This window comes from Eriocheir sinensis, chromosome 13, assembly GCF_024679095.1.
Source record: "Eriocheir sinensis breed Jianghai 21 chromosome 13, ASM2467909v1, whole genome shotgun sequence".
In the NCBI taxonomy this organism is placed as follows: Eukaryota; Metazoa; Arthropoda; class Malacostraca; order Decapoda; family Varunidae; genus Eriocheir; species Eriocheir sinensis.
In genome coordinates this window covers 22,606,055-22,623,237 of record NC_066521.1, presented here as the reverse complement: position 1 = coordinate 22,623,237, position 17,183 = coordinate 22,606,055, and the positions used below count along the sequence as shown (strand labels likewise).

The 17,183-nt window shown below is 44.7% G+C and overlaps 1 protein-coding gene and 1 long non-coding RNA gene across 5 annotated transcripts in view; one reads left to right on the top strand and one right to left on the bottom strand.

The window, feature by feature from the left end:
* The first annotated feature begins 91 nt into the window (after positions 1-91).
* LOC126998216 (thioredoxin domain-containing protein 17-like) lies at positions 92-6,368 on the top strand. Of its 2 annotated transcripts, none has more exons than XM_050859708.1 (2): positions 92-236; positions 5,336-6,368. In XM_050859708.1, the coding sequence occupies exon 2, from the start codon at positions 5,435-5,437 to the stop codon at positions 5,810-5,812; it is 378 nt and encodes a 125-aa protein (XP_050715665.1). In that variant the 5' UTR covers positions 92-236; positions 5,336-5,434; the 3' UTR covers positions 5,813-6,368. The 2 variants fall into 2 exon arrangements, with proteins under 2 accessions (XP_050715665.1, XP_050715664.1); XM_050859707.1 differs by lacking the exon at positions 92-236 and adding an exon at positions 2,924-3,082.
* LOC126998220 (uncharacterized) overlaps positions 6,229-17,183 on the bottom strand; it is a 12,469-nt gene continuing 1,514 nt past the window's right edge. Inside the window, exons 1-5 of one of the 3 annotated variants that reach the window (XR_007752694.1) lie at positions 15,844-17,183; positions 11,724-11,802; positions 8,140-11,507; positions 7,686-7,895; positions 6,229-7,572 (exon numbers count right to left, since the gene is read on the bottom strand). The exon at positions 15,844-17,183 is cut by the window's right edge and continues 1,514 nt beyond it. This is a non-coding gene — a long non-coding RNA (uncharacterized LOC126998220). Of the gene's footprint in view, positions 7,896-8,139; positions 11,508-11,723; positions 11,803-15,843 lie in introns of all 3 variants that reach the window. The other 2 variants (XR_007752695.1, XR_007752693.1) reach the window with 2 other exon arrangements.

The following is a 17,183-nucleotide window of genomic DNA, read 5'->3' as shown; positions in this document are numbered from 1 at the left end:
TCTCTCTCTCTCTCTCTCCAGGAGGCAGTGTACTATGTGTGAAAAAAAGCTTATCTTGAGAAGAGTGCCATATAAGTGTGACCAGTGTATAGGTGGGGAGCGAGTTATCAATATTTAGCCGTTTATCAGTGTAAGGCCGTGGAGATAAGCGTGAGGCGCCTGATAAGAGTGCAGGCAGAGCAAGGCAGCGACACAGCACCCCGCAGAAGTGTTTCAAGGCTTAGAAGTAATACGGGGTAAGTTACGTACCTTCTGAGGCTGCCTGCCACTTTGATTTAACGGTAATAGTAGCAGTAGGCAGTACATGACCCCCAAAATGCTCCACATACCATTCCACAACACAACTTAACACGGGTGTATGGATGCAGATCTGCACCCAGGGGCAGACAGCAAGGCACGTTACGTACGTTTACAAACAACGTTGACGAGACTGCAAGAGGGAGTATGTTAAATGTTTGCTCGCGAACGTGCGTGTGGCTGTAGGGGGTTATGAAGGGTTTGGGAAGGGTTATATGTGGTTGTGGAGGGGTTACTTGGAGTTTAAGGGACTGGAAAGGGGTTATATGTGTTTTTTGTGAGTTATGAGGGGTTTCCGCCAATACTATGAGCAATTCCGCCAACAGCTTTCCGCCTTCTCCCACCCACGTACCTGCCCCCTCATAACCCCTTCCGACCAACATATCTTCATCATTCCGCCAATCCCTGACTAATGATATTGGCAGAATCAGTTTCCGCCAATACCGTGGGCAATTCCGCCAATAGCTTTCCACCAATCCCTTCCCCTGAGCAATTCCGCCTTCTCCTGAGCTCCTCCCCTGAACCCCCCGACCTGTTATGTGTGGTTGCGGGGGGTTTTCGGCGCAAATACGGAACATATACGGAGCTTTCACAGATAGGCTCACATGTGATAGGATCATATGAAATATCTTACACTACACTAGGCGAGATGTATATCACAATGGCACACATGAAAAATATTGCTCAAATATATAATAAAGAAAACTTACCATCCAGCTCAAGGGAAGCTGCCTTCTCCTGCAGGAGACGATTTTTCTTGTCAGTCTCCTTGAAGCTGTTGAGGGTTTTGTTGTAGCTACAGTTCTGCAGATACCGTGTTGGCGCCAAGAGTTCCTACGGGGTCTTGAGACAGGGACGCCGCCTTTTTCCGCTAAAAATCACTCAGAAGCCACACATACACAATTATAGCTATTTTTAACGCCGAATGAGGATTAATCTATACTATGGCTTTCCGGGATGTTAGTTTTGATAATTACACTTTAATTGTATTTTGAAGGGTAATTATAACTTGTGTGGCAGGGAGCGAGATATGGCCGCGTCTGCATTTCTCGTCGCGTTACGAATTAAACCAATATATTTACGGGCGTGGGAATTAAACATAAATAAAGACACGTTAAAACTTATCTGAAACTTGCTTCCTCATCGCAGTAATAAGAGAAATGTAAGCACATAAGGCAGTCAACTCGATAAAGCCTTCCATGAATATAAATCGAACTAGAAATAATAGATTACCGCGAAAATATAACAAGAGCTGAATAAATATGTTATGAAAGGAATAATGAATGAATATGATAATGGAATAAATAAACCAAACCAAAAAAAACGTAAATTACATCAAACCTCCAAGAGATGAATATAATTAAGGTAAGGGAGAAAGGAATTAAGACGGAATAAATAATCAGAGAATAAATAAGCCTGCCAGGAATATTAAATCAAACTGTAAGACATTATGAAAAATAAATTATCACAGGGATATAGTTACGTTTGCCCTCGTAGCTCCTCACCCATTGCCTTAATTAAGTTTTCTTGTCACCTAATAACCGGGGTGTGGCCTTGTAATAATGAGTATTTGGCGCCACTGTGAGGAAGGTCTCGCCACATGTCTGCTTGTGATGAAGGTCGGCCCGGGAATGGCGCGACGCCGCCGCCAATTCCAGCTTCCCAGTCAAGCTTTGTAACCCGGCCACTCTTATTAACGATTTTACGCAGGAATGAACTATAGATAAATGACTATGAAAAAACAATAATACAGCTAGTAACCGTAAAGCCAAGGGACATTAAAAATAGACGATTATTCCAGGGAAGAACCAACCGGGAATGGCGCCAACCCTCGCTTCCCGACAAGATTTGTATTTCTTTTACCAGTTTGGGTCAATTACAGGGGTAATTTTATGACCCTGGTGGTAGTTTGACCCATATTCTTTACCGTGAACCAAGGAAAACCCATTTTAACGGTTTGCACTTGTCAGGGCGCGAAAATTGCCCTGCCAGGTGCGCGCCCACCGCTGGATATGGCGTCCAAAGTCTTTTTGTAGCAGTCTGCAGTCGTCAGTATTCTTTACTGCTCTAAACAGCAAACTATCGTCGGCAACTAGTCTAGTGGAAGAGTTAGGTGTTGAGAGTGGAAGATCGTTAATGTAGCTACAGGCGGAAAAGAAGGGGGCCTAGAACGGTGCCGTGTGGGACACCTGAAGAAACAGGGACAGTGTCAGATGAAGATCCGTCAAGAAGAACACGTTGAGTCCGGTTGATAAGAAAATACACTGATCCAGTGAAGAATAGGTCCTGAAATACCGTACGTAGTATTTCAATTTTAATGTCAGTCTTTAGTGCGGGACTTTGTCGAAGGCTTTGGCTAAGTTTAAAACAATAGTAGACTTGCTTGATGTCACGTCGGGCAAGTAGTTTCGTAATGTCGTGAAATGTAGTAAAGAGTTGCGAGTCACAGGAGCGTTTAGGTCGAAAGCTGAGTGTTGTGAGCTTGGAGGAAGAACCGTTCTTCCTCTAAGGCTGTGAGTCAGTATGGGTATTGTTTGTGTCAAGGTGATTTATTGATATATATCATCAAGAGAAATAAAAGGTTGTCAGATTACATTAGCTAGAAATGGGAGTAAACTATGAACGTATGAACGTAAGGGGCCCTTATGTTCATATATATATGTTCATATAGTTTCCTCCCGTTACCTCTCCACGTGGGTTTGTTTACATCATCTTCTGAAGAAGAAGAGGAAGACCCATCACTGCCATCAGCTGGTCCGCCCCTAAGCAGGCTATATATTCACCGGTAACGTTATTTCTATACCTTTATGCTAACTAATAGATACTTTAGATGGGTTACAGTGCAGGGTTCTATAATTGTTCCTCTCTACTGTACTCTAGCTTCTATTCCTGGTGGTATCACAAAAGGCTGGTTAAGTATTAGGCCAAAAGTTAGGGCGGAGGGAGGTGGGGAGGCTTGGCCTGGGGAAAAGTGGGGTGGAAAGAAGAGATAGGAGACAGGCAGGGGAGAGGAATGGGAATCAGGATGGAAAGTGTGACAGTGACAGGCAGGAGTGGCAGGTTGTGAGGGGGGAGTGTGGTTGGGAAGGCTGGGGCTTGGGGAGGCGGATGATAGGTGCTGCACTGCCACTCGGGGTAGGTAGACAGGGGCTGCCAAGTATAGGCCAGTGTGGCGCCCACTTTTGACAAGGCTAGGTTAGGTTTAGTTTGGGTTATGTAGGGTAAGCCTTATTTATTCTGAGTATAGGCAATATTTAAAGGTGTGGATGCACCATGGGCCTAGTTTGACCCTTCTTCTGTACAATGAACGTAAAGAAACACTAATGGGGACGCAGTTAACTCCTATTATGACCTTCAGAAAAATCAATGTGGAAATGACAAAGAAGGTTCAGTTAGGTTAGGTTAGGTAGGGTATGTGAGGTTGTGTACAATGAGAGTATTTTCCAGAACACCCCATGGTTAGTTTTGAAGGTAGATAGGATAAGTTAGGTTAGGTTTAGTTTGGGTTATGTACGGTTATTTAGACTGGGAATCACAATGAGAGTATTTTCCAGAACATCCCATGGTTAGTTTTGAAGGTAGATAGGTTAAGTTAGGTTAGGTTTAGTTTGGGTTATGTTCAGTAATTTAGACAGGGAATCACAATGAGAGTATTTTTCAGAACACCTCATGGTTAGTTTCGAAGGTACAGCCGAACGTCTTAACTCAGGAACCACATACCCATAGAGAGATTGGGAATATGCGCTCCGTTCACACTGTGCTGAGTCTGGGCCATGACAATCTGGCAGCGACTCGGGGTATGCGAGGTCTTAGGTGTGAAATATTGATGTGAAAGGGTCGCACATGGTCTGAAAAGGTCTAGAAACGATCACCGGATGCTGATGCGGGTATGATGGGGGGCCTAAAGGTCGTTGGGTTGTCGTGGCCCAGTGAAGGCACAGTGTGAACAGGGCTTAATTCTCAGATCTCCTTTGTTAGGCAGTTAAAGAGGTGTGCTCCGCTGTGCCAGGAGTTGTGCACCAGTGTTGCCGCCTCTGGGTATTGCTGTGTGCCCCTCACGCAGTACAGTCTTGCTCTCCTTGGCTTGGAGTTTTCCTGCAGTCCCATAGTTGGCACCAGGCCCTCTAGAATTTTCCATATGTAGATCACGGTGTATATCGTTTACTGCAGGGTTGGTTATTTTTTTATATATTTTATATAATATATATATATATATATATATATATATATATATATATATATATATATATTATATAAAATATATATATATATATATATATATATAATCCTGCTGAGTGATTTGAAAGTCTCCATAGGTTACTTTAAATTTAAGTTTAGGGCACAGGAATCACACATCTTAAACAAATTCTATCTCCTTAATTTACATAAGTTTTTGCCATTTGTATTACATTGATACATAGATTAGGCAACATAGATATGATATCTCTTCTCCAGGATAGGCCTACTTTACTCCTCAAACATATTTCAAGGATTAATTCATCTCAGTTGTCAGTTTCTACTTATAAATTTATAATAATGTAGTATTTTTTATTTATTTATTTTATTTATTTTTTTTTTTTTGGTATATACCTTGAAGAGAATAAATGAATCATACCACATGAATAGGTTGTTTTACTTTGCCATCTTTGGAGCACATCATTTAACTTATGGAATACTTTTAGTAAAAAAAAAAATATATATTTTTAATTAAAAAAATCAATGATTTAATAATTTTATTAGGTAAATAAATTTGATTTAATCATTGCCAACTCTGGTTTACAGTTTACTTATGTACTTACCCTGTTCTCGGATGAATAAGTTCTCTGGGACCCTCCAGAGTAACAATGTCCTGAATCTTTTGTCGGGACCACGGCTGGCAGCAATATTCTACACCTGGTAGTGCTCGTGTCCTCCCAGATTCAATCCAACCTTTTCTTGAATGTACTTATGGGAGGGGTCAGTATGAATGGGATGCTGACTGAGATGGGAAAGGAATGTAGGATTTATAGTTTTTAACCTCATTTACTTCTCTTGGCAGGATCATAGGTACGGGAGAACGCCTTCAACCGTGTCCACCGGGTGACCTCCAGGTCAAGTTTAAGATCCACTTCACTCCACTGACCACCTCAGTCACAAAATGGTGCAGACTGTCGAGGTTCAGGGCTTTGATGCCTTCGTGGAGCAGCTGGAGGCATTCAAGTCCTCAGGAAAAACCATCTTTGCCTTGTTCAGCGGCTCCAAGGACACCAACGGCAAGAGCTGGTGCCCTGACTGTGTGGTGGCCGAGCCTGTGGTGAAGGGTGCCCTGGACAAGGCCCCCGAGGACTCCGTGTTCCTGTACGTGGGCGTGGGGGGACGGGACTTCTGGAAGGACCCGCAGTGTGTCTTCAGGACGGACTCGCGGACTCGCTTGAGGAGCGTGCCGACCCTCATGAAGATTGGCGGACCTCAACGCTTGGAGGAGGACCAGTGTGCCAAGAAGGATGTGGTGGAGATGCTGTTTGAAGATGCTTAATGCTGGAAGGAGCCATAGAGAGTGTTGTCAGTACAGTTCACAGGTGTTATAAACCAAGCAACAGCCTTAACTTGTAATATTTAAACTCATTCCATATCATCTTATTGGAAAGCCATTGTGGAAATGCTCTTTGATAATGATTAATGCTGGAGGGATCCATAGAGCTAGTGTTGTCAGTACAGTTCACAGGTTTTCTAGACCAAGCATCTCCCTAAACTTGTAATACTTTAAACTCATTCCATCTCAACTTATTACAGAGCCATGGCAATGCTCTTTGAAGATGCTTAAAGCTGAAAGTTCCTAGTCAGTGTTATAATTTCAAGTCACATGCATTAAAAACAAACAGTAGGTCACAGGGTATGCAGTTAGTGTTGTCATCTGGTTTGATTAACATTTATAACATTTCTTCATTTGTGGTACAGGTTTCAGTGGGGTTACTAAAGACTGTCATTGCCATAGACCATTATTGTAATCTGTATTATGGGGCCAGTGTACTTCCCATCTCAGATCTGAGGCATTCTTTCCACTTTGTCAGTAAGCATTTGAGTATTAATAATCTCTGGTATCATTGAACAAACCTTACGATAGTGCCTTATTGCAGCTAAGAAACTGTGGCTTAAGAAAACAGGTTATGCACTCTGCCAGTATAGTATTTGACAAGACAAAATTCATGATAATTAGTTTTTTTTATGATACAGAAAGGAGCAGTGATGATAAATATATCAGGGAATTGAAATTTGACATGTCGTACCACCATTACCAGGGATGGAGTATTGGTATCCGGTATCCTTATTCCAATACATTCGAATACCGTATTTGTGTGTATTGGTATTGAAATAAATAGATATAAATCAAAGTATTCTCGCTCATACTAGAACACAAGGGGAAAGTATTCGATAGTCTGCCAATAATCTGACGAACACTTCAAAATCTATTATCAGAAATTACAGCCGTTCTTCCCTATACAAGTCATAAGGTAATGGGGCTATCCCTGTGCTGAACACTGTCACAAGTTGTAAGGTAATGGTGCCGTATCCCTGTGCTGAACACTGGTACAAGACGTAAAGTAATGGTCCTGTCCCTGTACTAAACACCGTTACAAGTCGTGAGGTAATGGTGCCATCCCTGTAATAAACACCGTCAAGTCGTGAGGTAATGGTACTAACTCTGTGCTGAACACGGTCACAAGTCATGAGGTATAAGGATGTTCATGTTTCTGCTGCCAGTGGTAGACCCACACAGCCAGCTCAACAGACAGAGGACAGAGGCAGGGAGAGACAGATATTCAACAGGGACAAAGGCAGGGAGAGAGAGAGAGATATTCAACAGGGACAGAGGCAGAGAGAGAGCTAGATTTGGCAGGGAGAGAGCTACATTCTACAGGAACAGAGGCAGGGAGAGAGAGATATATTCAACAGGGAGAGAGGCAGGGAGATGAGTTAGATTCAACAGGGAGAGAGGCAGTGAGAGAGATTTGGCAGGGACAGCAACAGGGAGAGAGATTTGGCAGGGAGAGCAACAGGGAGAGAGCTATATTCGACAGGGAGAGCAACAGGTATAACCATAACCTCCTCTCACCTTGTTACACTTTACCAGTCTCTGTCTCTGTGCGATGAAGACCTTCTCGGCGGGAACCTCAATACCCAGGTTACCACAAGCGGTCATGATGCCGTCCCCTTCCTCTATTATGGAGTCAATGTCCTTGCAGCCCTGGTGGTTCTCGATCTTGCTGATGATCTTTATGTTCTTCCCCTCCTCACCTAGGGGAAGGGGGCAGATGTCAGGTCATGGGGAGAGAGAGACAGCATTACCGAGACATACAAAATAAAATCATACAACAAATCGGACAGAACCAAACCCTCGGCAGACTTACCCAGCATGTTCCTGACCTCCCTGACCCCTGCGGCATCCCTAACGAAGGACGTGAACACCATATCCACCCCCATTTTGACCCCGAGGAGGAAGTCACTGCGATCTTTCTCAGACGCAGCGGGCAAGTCAACAGGAACGCCAGGCAGGTTGACCCCTTTCTTGCTACCCAACATTCTGCCGTTCATGACCTCGTACACGATGTTCTCCGAGCCTGTGGTGGTGCGGTTGATTGTGGTTAAAAGTGGTGGAGGAGGAGGAGGAGGAGGACAGAGGAGAAGAAAAAGGAACCTGGTCATGGTTTGGTGGTGTGGTTGACAGTGGTTGTGGTAGTAGTAAAGGTCATAGTAGTAGTTGTGACCAGATTGAAACACTATTTGGTAAGATTTTTTGTCATATACACTTGGGGAAACAAATAGAGTATAGTGATTAAGATATCATACACAGCAGTGACTGACCTTATCGCATGTATGAATCCTCTCCTCCATATGAACGACCAGGCCATCCAGGGCTGGACCAAAACATTCTATGCTTGAAGCTCAGCCGCGAAGGTTTCTTGGAGACTTGAGTGGATGTGCCAAACCCTTGGTGGTGCATTGGCCAACATCCAGGGCTAGACCAGGAAGTCGACCACTCAGCGAATGACCAGTGTTGTGTAGTTCTCCAGACTGAAATTGAGAGAATTCGTAACATAACCGATCATGGCTATTAATTAGTGTTTGTACTGTGTGTGACGAATGTTCAGCGAGTTGGAAATAATCATTGGATATTTAAATTGCGATACTTTGACGAAAATATCAGACTTGAAAACTGAACCAATGGATACCTGTGATATTATACATGAAAGCAATTAAGACTCACTCACTAGGATGTCTCAGAATAAGTGCGCTGAGGATTATTATCGAGGCTACCATGGCGGTGGTCCGGGGCGTCAAACCTCATCAACGGTAACGGTGTGTTCTGTGGTTGAAGCTTGGCCGCGATGGTTTCTTGTAGACCCGAGTGGATGTGGCAATGCCCGGGTAGAGCAGCGGCGACCGTGGAGGGAAGGGATGTATACTGTAGAGTCTTCTGTATACTGTAGTCTTCCACGGCAATCGTTACGTGTTCTTTACTAACTAGATTTACATAGATAGATTTACATAGAAAATCAGACCACACAGACCCCATGGTCCAGACTAGACAGAGAGAGAGACAGAGACAGATACAGACAGAGACAGATAGACAGATAGATACAGAGAGAGAGACAGAGACAGAGAGAGAGAGAATGATGGGCTGGCAGGAAGGGAGAAGTAACAGGCAGCATCCCAGTACCACCAAGGAGATGACTCAAGGGTAACAAAGTAAAAAAAAAAAAAAAAGCCTGCATACAAAGTGGTCACGGCATCTTTGTCAAAAAAAGAGCTGGGAGGGAGAATTAAGCAACACACACACACAGACGTATGCACAGTGCTGGGAGGGACAATTAAGCAACACACACACACAGACGTATGCACAGTGCTGGGAGGGAGAATTAAGCAACACACACACACACACACACACACAGACGTACGCACAGTGCTGGGAGGGAGGAAGGACAGGCAGCATGGCGGTACATTGTTTATTACGGAACGAAATTCACGTTACATCTGCAAGGTGCTCTCAACCACTATGCCTTACAAAACCAGCGGTAATTACCTCCTCCTGCTGCAGCGACCTCCCCAAGACGGAGGGCCCCCAGACCCTGCCCAGCGAGGGGGCGCCTCCCCGGCCACCTGGTCAAAGGCGCAGCCCCCCATCTGGCAAGCCATGGGTTCAATCCTGGGATCGAACCTGCAGCCGGCCAGACGGGAAGCCCTCCCTAAACCAGTCAGCCAGAGAGGTGCGCCCCCCGCCGAGAAGGCCCAGAGGCCTTCCGCATCGGGCGGGTCACCACAGCCTCCTCTTCTTGCTGCTCAGGAACACAACAAGCTAAAAGGCAACAGTTACACACACGGACATATAAAAAAAAGAAATCCTAACCGACATCTCGGAGGGAGATGCCCAAAGCCAGCAGACTCAAACGCAGAACGGAATCACACCCGTTCTGTGAAAGAGCCAACCGTTGAACCCCTAACACCCTAGACTCCACCAGCCTCCTCATGTGAGGAAAACTGGTCCTCAGTTCAGGTAGCTCAGAAGGAACTACCTTGGCAGCAAAGCTCTAACACGGACTCACCCGCGTAAAACCCCGCCGCCCACACTATCACCTTGCCAGACCTCCCTACGGGAGAATCTGACATCTATTTGCGCGTCTCTCTAACCTTGCTCCGGCTCCCTACCCGCCCGACCACCCGTCCGCCCGCCCGTTCCCACGTACGCCCGCCCGTCCGCCCATCCGCCCCCCGCCCCCCACACCCGCCCGCAAGCGTGCGAGCAGAGGTACGACGAGCGTCAGTGCGGCGGAACGTAGCGTACGGGTTCCGTGCGTTCGTACTTGTGGCCGTACGGTTCAGCGTAGACGCGGCTGCCTGCCTACCTGACCGAGGGTGGCGTGCCCGCCCGACAACCTGACCGCAAGGTGGCCTGCCTACCTATCTGATGGCCCGACTGCCAGCCTAACCACCAGATAGCTTGCCTGTCACCTGCTAGCCTGACTGCCAGGTGGCACACCCGCCCGTCGGCCTGATGGACAGACGGTCACGCCCATGCCTTCCTGACACAGTGATTAGCTAAGTCCCCCGCCAACACCCCACACAAAAAAAAGACACTCACACAAAAAAAAAACTCACACACCCTACATAACCCGCACCGTAGTGCTACCCAAACCTCAGCTGCTCCCGCGTCGCACACCGCCACCGCCGTTGCTCGCCCGGCAGCATCCATCCAGCGCCTCACCAGGGACAACAGCTAAAGAGCTAGGGAGGAAGGGGGTTATGGGGAAAAAAACATACATAGAAATGAAATCCTAGCAGTCACACAGCAACACACAGCAAAAGGTCAAACACACGGCAGGCCTGCCATCACACACACAAACACACACAGCACACACTAAACCAAATACCGTGGTTATACCGTAGTGAAGTGATGTCCTCGCTGCACGCGCCTCCGGACTGCCACACACACACACACGCTAGCTATTGGGTATAAACACACGGAAAAAAGGCATAGAAAAAAAAGACATCCTAAATAAAATAACACACACAAGCACTCAGCGGGGGTTTGGGGAGGCAGACGGAGGAGGGCCAGTTGGCATGGGAAAGGGGAATCGCCCTGCCCCAGGAGATGGATATGGTCTTGGCACCCCCCCCCTGGTGTGAAGGTGTACCCAACACACCAGGCGGTAAGGCTCGACACAACCCAAATCCCAGAAGGTTCATCCCCCAACCCACTTCCAGCCCACCAACCATTCTACCCCACCCGCCCTTACCCACTAAGCACCCACAGACATACACCAAAAAAAAGACTCCACTCCCATCAGACTCCTTGGAAGAAGGCAGCCTGATCCACCTAATAAAAAAGCCAGGCTCAACCGTACGGAAGAGTCTGGCAAAACTTCGACGGAGACAAGGCGAGAGACCACGCCTGGCCAAGCAGAGCCCGACCGCTCTGGCCCCCGGAAGAGAGACCAGAGTAGCTAGAGCCGGCTTCCTCCTACGGAGAAAACCGACAAAAAAAACTTCAGACATCTCGGAGGGAGACCGCCTGAAGGTGGAAGACTCAAACGCAGAACGGAATCACACCCGTTCTGTGAAAGAGCCAACCGTTGTTACACCTAACACCCTAACACCCTACACCAGCTAAACAAACACCCTACACCCTGACGTGCTGCTCCCGCGCTGCGCCGATGCTCTCCACTTACGCGCCTCTGAAAGAACCAGACCGACTTAGATACAACCCAGGAGACAGTGACGGAGAATTAGACACACGATGAAAATTATACAGGAGCAACAGTATTTAATGATCTCGTTAGACTGATTATCATTTCATTACTATTATTGGTATTGTTATATTCATTACTATTATTGGTATTATTATATTCATTACTATTATTGGTATTATCATAATCATTATCATTGTTTACCTGGACGCCAGAGGATACAGGCAAGGGATGACACACGCGGCCGCCTCCATCAACGTGTCTCTCCGACTGGGGCAACACGCTGGAAGTACAGGGAGACTCAGACATGCGGAGAGGCAGCGGCGGAGACATCCAGACATCTTGGCTCAGGCACGGGTGGCTGCTCCATTAACCCGGCAGCAGTGACGGGCCAAGTTTGCGGCTTTATCGTGAAGCAGTGACGGGCCAAGTTTGCGGCTTTATCGTGAAGCAGCGACGGGCCAAGTTTGTGCCATGATATTTATACCCCCAAAAATAGATGATGCATAATCTGATCACAAATGCTTTGATATATATTATGAAATGGTCTGTGTGAGGGGTGATTTTTCTCGCTTGGAGGGACCATTAAGAAACATGATCCACGCTGCTTCCACCACCACCGGGTTAAGATCAGCAAAATTGTAATGCCAAAATTTAATTAACTACGGGAAAGATAGAAATTAGGGAGGATAAGTAGTTTTAAGTATGTTTAAGAAAGTATAAATTCCTTCTCTATCTCTCACGTACATAATTGAATTTTTCTTAAACTAAAAAATGGTCAAATCATCACTGATCTCTCCTATTAAGCAAATATTCATTTTTGCAATTCCTAACATTATATACTCCTTTCAATAATTTTTCACACATATACAAATACTATTCTTACATATACCCTATACTGTCCAAACCCCTTATGCAAGAGTTAACCAGCATCTTCATTCTTTCATCCCTGTGCTGTCCAAACCCATTATGCAAGAGTTAACCAGCATCTCCATTCTCTTATCCCTGTGCTGTCCAAACCCGTTATGCAAGAGTTAACCAGCATCTTCATTCTTTCATCCCTATACTGTCCAAACCCATTATGCAAGAGTTAACCAGCACCTTCATTCTTTCATCCCTGTGCTGTCCAAACCCATTATGCAAGAGTTAACCAGCACCTTCATTCTTTCATCCCTGTGCTGTCCAAACCCATTATGCAAGAGTTAACCAGTATCTTCATTCTTTCATCCCTTACACTGGTAAACTCTGGAGCAGCCTTCCTTTGTCTATATTTCCTCCTGCCTTTGACTTTAATTCTCTCAAGAGGAATGACGTATCGAGACACCTCTCCTCCCGAAACTGACCCCCCTTTTGGCGGCTCATAACTTTTGCCTCTGAAGGAGCAGCGATTAACCCCTTCCCGGCGGAGGATCTATATAGAGAAGTTTGGAAATTGGGACTTTTTGTCAGCGAGTCTGTATATAGACGTTTGCTCTCATTTGCCCACATTAGAGAGTAGCATGGTCTATATACAGTCTGCCCTCTAAAAGATCTTCTATGACAATCCGCATAAAACCGAAATCGAGCTATTGGAAACCGTACCATTTGAGGGGTGACTGTATAGACGTCAATCTGGAATGCCCACTTGCGGGGAATCTATATATACACGTATGGATGAAAATCGACAGCGTCTATACAGAGACTATTTTTCTGATGTAGTACATATGTAATGCCCCGGGCTTTTATTTTCTCTTTTTCTATTTCCCAACACGGCCTCTGCGTGTATCGAAACACACGAGAAATTAATCAAGACAAGGAGAGGGTATTCCCCGGCTGCCTGGGATTGAACAGACGTTCAGCTTCTAAGAAGAAACCCAAATGGTGGAATAACGAAATTCAAAATAGCCTATCTCTTAAAAAAAACGCGTATATAGTAGGTACACATCATCTCAGAGCGAGGCTGACAAACTAGAGTTGGACAGAATTCGCCGCGAAACCAAGAAATTAATAAAACGAAGCAAGAAAAATCTTGAAGAATATATAGCGGAAACAAGTAAATCTAATCCTAAAGAATTTTTCAGCTATGTAAATAATAAAAAGTCACTCACTTGTGGTATCGGACCGCTTGCTAATGAAAATGGTAACCACACGATGAAAATCAAATGGCTACAATCCTAAATAACTTTTTCGCATCCGTATTTACCGACGAAGATTGTTTATCACCTCAACCGCCGGAGGTTAGAAGGACCGAAAAGATGTTAAGTGGCGTGCTCATCGTAGAAAGTGACATTTTACGCACAATTGAAAAGATTAAAGTAAGCAAAGCTCCTGGTCCAGACAAAATTACCCCTAGGGTCTTAAAAGAAATCTAACATCAAATTTGTAAACCGCTCTCCATCATATTCAAGAAATCTTTAACAGCTGGAAAAGTTCCGTCGGATTGGAAACTTGCAAATGTCACACCAATTTTCAAAAAGGGGGACAAGTCTCATCCAGGAAACTATCGACCAATTAGCCTGACATCTATTGTTTGTAAGTTAATGGAGACTATCATTCGCGACAATATGGTCAAATTCTTCGAAGAAAATAATATAATAAATAATTCGCAACATGACTTCCGTAGTAAACGTTCGTGTTTGACTAACTTACTTGATTTTTTTCACTATATTTTTGAGGTGTTCGATGAAAGCAGATCAGTAGAGATCATATATCTGGATTTTCAAAAGGCATTTGATAAGGTCCCCCACCAACGATTGCTCAGCAAACTACTGGCGCACGGTATCTCGGGTAACATTCACAATTGGCTTGTGGACTGGCTCTCTGAGCGGAAACAGAGAGTAGTTCTAAACGGTGTTACATCTAACTGGCTCGATGTCAAAAGCGGCGTACCTCAAGGATCAGTGCTTGGCCCCATGCGCTTCTTAATTTATGTTAATGATATCGATGATGGGCTCACTTGCAAAGTATCAAAATTTGCTGATGACACAAAAATTGCTAGTAAAGTAACTGCGATACTCGACGAAGAAGCTTTACAATCAGATATAGATCGACTTGCACGTTGGGCAAATCAATGGCAAATGAAATTTAACGTTGAGAAATGTAAAGTGTTGCACATCGGAAAAAATAACAATCGCGTTCGGTACGTAATGAATGGCCAACAACTTTCTGCAGTAAGTAAAGAAAAGGATCTTGGAATCACTATATCAAGCGATTTAAAGCCCGGTCAGCATTGTTCAGAGATAGTTAAAACTGGAAACAAATTGGTTGGCTTCATCGGACGAGTCTTTAATAATAAATCGGAAAAAGTAATATTAAAACTGTATAATTCGTTGGTTCGACCCCGTCTAGAGTACTGTGTACAGTTTTGGTCTCCCTACTACAGAAAAGACAGAAAAGTTGGAACGGGTCCAACGAAGAGTAAAAAAGATGATTCCTAGGTTGAGAAATTTGTCATATGAACAAAGGCTTAAAGAAGTAAATTTATTCAGCCTATCAAAACGAAGAATGCGAGGCGATCTAATAGAAGTGTTTAAAATGTTCAAAGGATTCAGTGATATTAATGCGGAAGATTACTTTACAATTGATCGATCAAATAGAACAAGAAGAAATAACAATTTGAAGATAAGTGGTAAAAGATTCTCGTCGCACGAAGCTAAACACTTCTTCTTCAACGAGTTGTTAATGTTTGGAACTCTCTACCTTGTGATGTCGTTGATAGTACAACAGTTACGGCCTTCAAGAATATATTAGACAAGTGTTTTGAATCCAACCAGCAACTAAGATATTACTCATTGTCGTAATAACGTTAAGTTCTTTCGAATACTGGTGTCCTTGTCCGCTTTTATCGCCCGGTTAGTGGTAGCAGTAATGGTAGTTCTTTCCTCTTTCCTACATAAATTCCATGCAGTTTTTCCATGCTGCATGGTTCTTTTTCCTTTCCTGCCAGCTTTGGCTGGAGGGATGGGGGGGTGGGGAGGAGCCTTCGCCTTTGCTGTCCTTCATCTTCCACCTTTGATTAGATAGTTAGTGTAGCTTGTCACAAACAACCTCGTAAGGACCAGCAGGTCTGCTGTTGTTTGTTTTCCTTTGTGTTCCTTTGTGAACCCGCGACCAGCGTGACGGGAGAGCCACTCCTTACCGAGTCGGCCAAAGAGGTACCCCACTGGCTAAGTGGGTTATGGGAGGCTCGTTCATCAGGCCGTCGCCGCACTACACATACGTCTGCCCTGCCGCCGGGAAGGGGTTAACGGGCTTTTTCTACACCTATTTTTTGTTGCCCTAGAGCGGCTTCTTTAGCTGTAAAAAACAATATCCATTATCCACACAACTATATCAAAATGCTTACCGGTCTCCCCAGCTGAAGAGGTCACGGACGGAAGAGGTCACATGCGCCTCCCCAAGCCCATGTCCCCCGGCGTCCATCTCCCGGAACACAGCCACACACACAAACGCTAACTATGGGTATAAAAAAAGATTACGTGCAAAAAGTTCACACACACAAAAATACATCCTAACAAAATAATAGTGCAAAGGCATACCGCCCCGCACACACACACACAATCATACGGCAGGCCTGCCATTCACACACAAACGCACACACAAGAGAACCCACTAAACCAAACCGTCGGTGTCGTCGCGATGAGTCCTCCGCACGGTCCGTCCGGGGCATCCTGCAAAACAGAGAGGCATATTAGAAAAGGGAACATTTAGGGCCGCTTCCACAGTCCAACAGTCTTCGTAACACTCCCGAACCAAGCTATAGAATCCCATACGGTTCAAAATGGTGAGGTCTTCGATGAGACACTAAATACACAGAGCTTTTCCTGTATTGTGTCATCAAATTTGTGGACTTGAATATAAACAGGATCTCAGCTCACTCATCTCCCTTCTCTTCCCTTTCCTTCGTAGCATAAACACACAAGACCTTTCCTGAATAGTTTCGTCAAATTTGTGAACTTGAATATAAACAGGATCTCATCTCTCAATCTCATCTCTCTTCTCTTCCCTTTCCTTCGTAGCATAAACACGACCTTTCCTGAATAGTTTCGTCAAATTTGTGAACTTGAATATAAACAGGATCTCATCTCTCAATCTCATCTCCCTTCTCTTCCCTTTCCTTCGTAGCATAAACACGACCTTTCCTGAATAGTTTCGTCAAATTTGTAAACTTTAATATAAACAGTATCTCATCTCTCAATCTCATCTCCCTTCTCTTCCTTTTCCTTCATATCATAAACACAGAGCTTTTCCTGTAGTCTCGTCAAATTTGTGAACTTGAATATAAGCAGGATCTCGGCTCACTCGTCTCTCAATCTCATCTCCTTCTCTTCCCTTTCCTTCGTATCATGAATAATATAAAACCTTTCCTGTATAGTTTCGTCAAATTTGTGAACTTGAATATAAACACCAGACACTATACAGGGAAATTTTGAAGGCTCTGGTACTGATTTGGGAGCTTACTAACCCGTCATGGAGAACTGTGAAATTGGCGCTTAGACACGGGTGCAGAATTATAGCTATGCGAAAGTAAAATTACTTATGTATAGTGCATGAAACTGGCCATCACGGGGAGTTAACTCATGGCAACAAAATATATTACTAACCCCGGATTGTGAGTGAGATTGAAAATTTAAAGCAGCATTATGAGAGAGAGCACCATGCAGACATTAGCTAGAATTTCGGTTA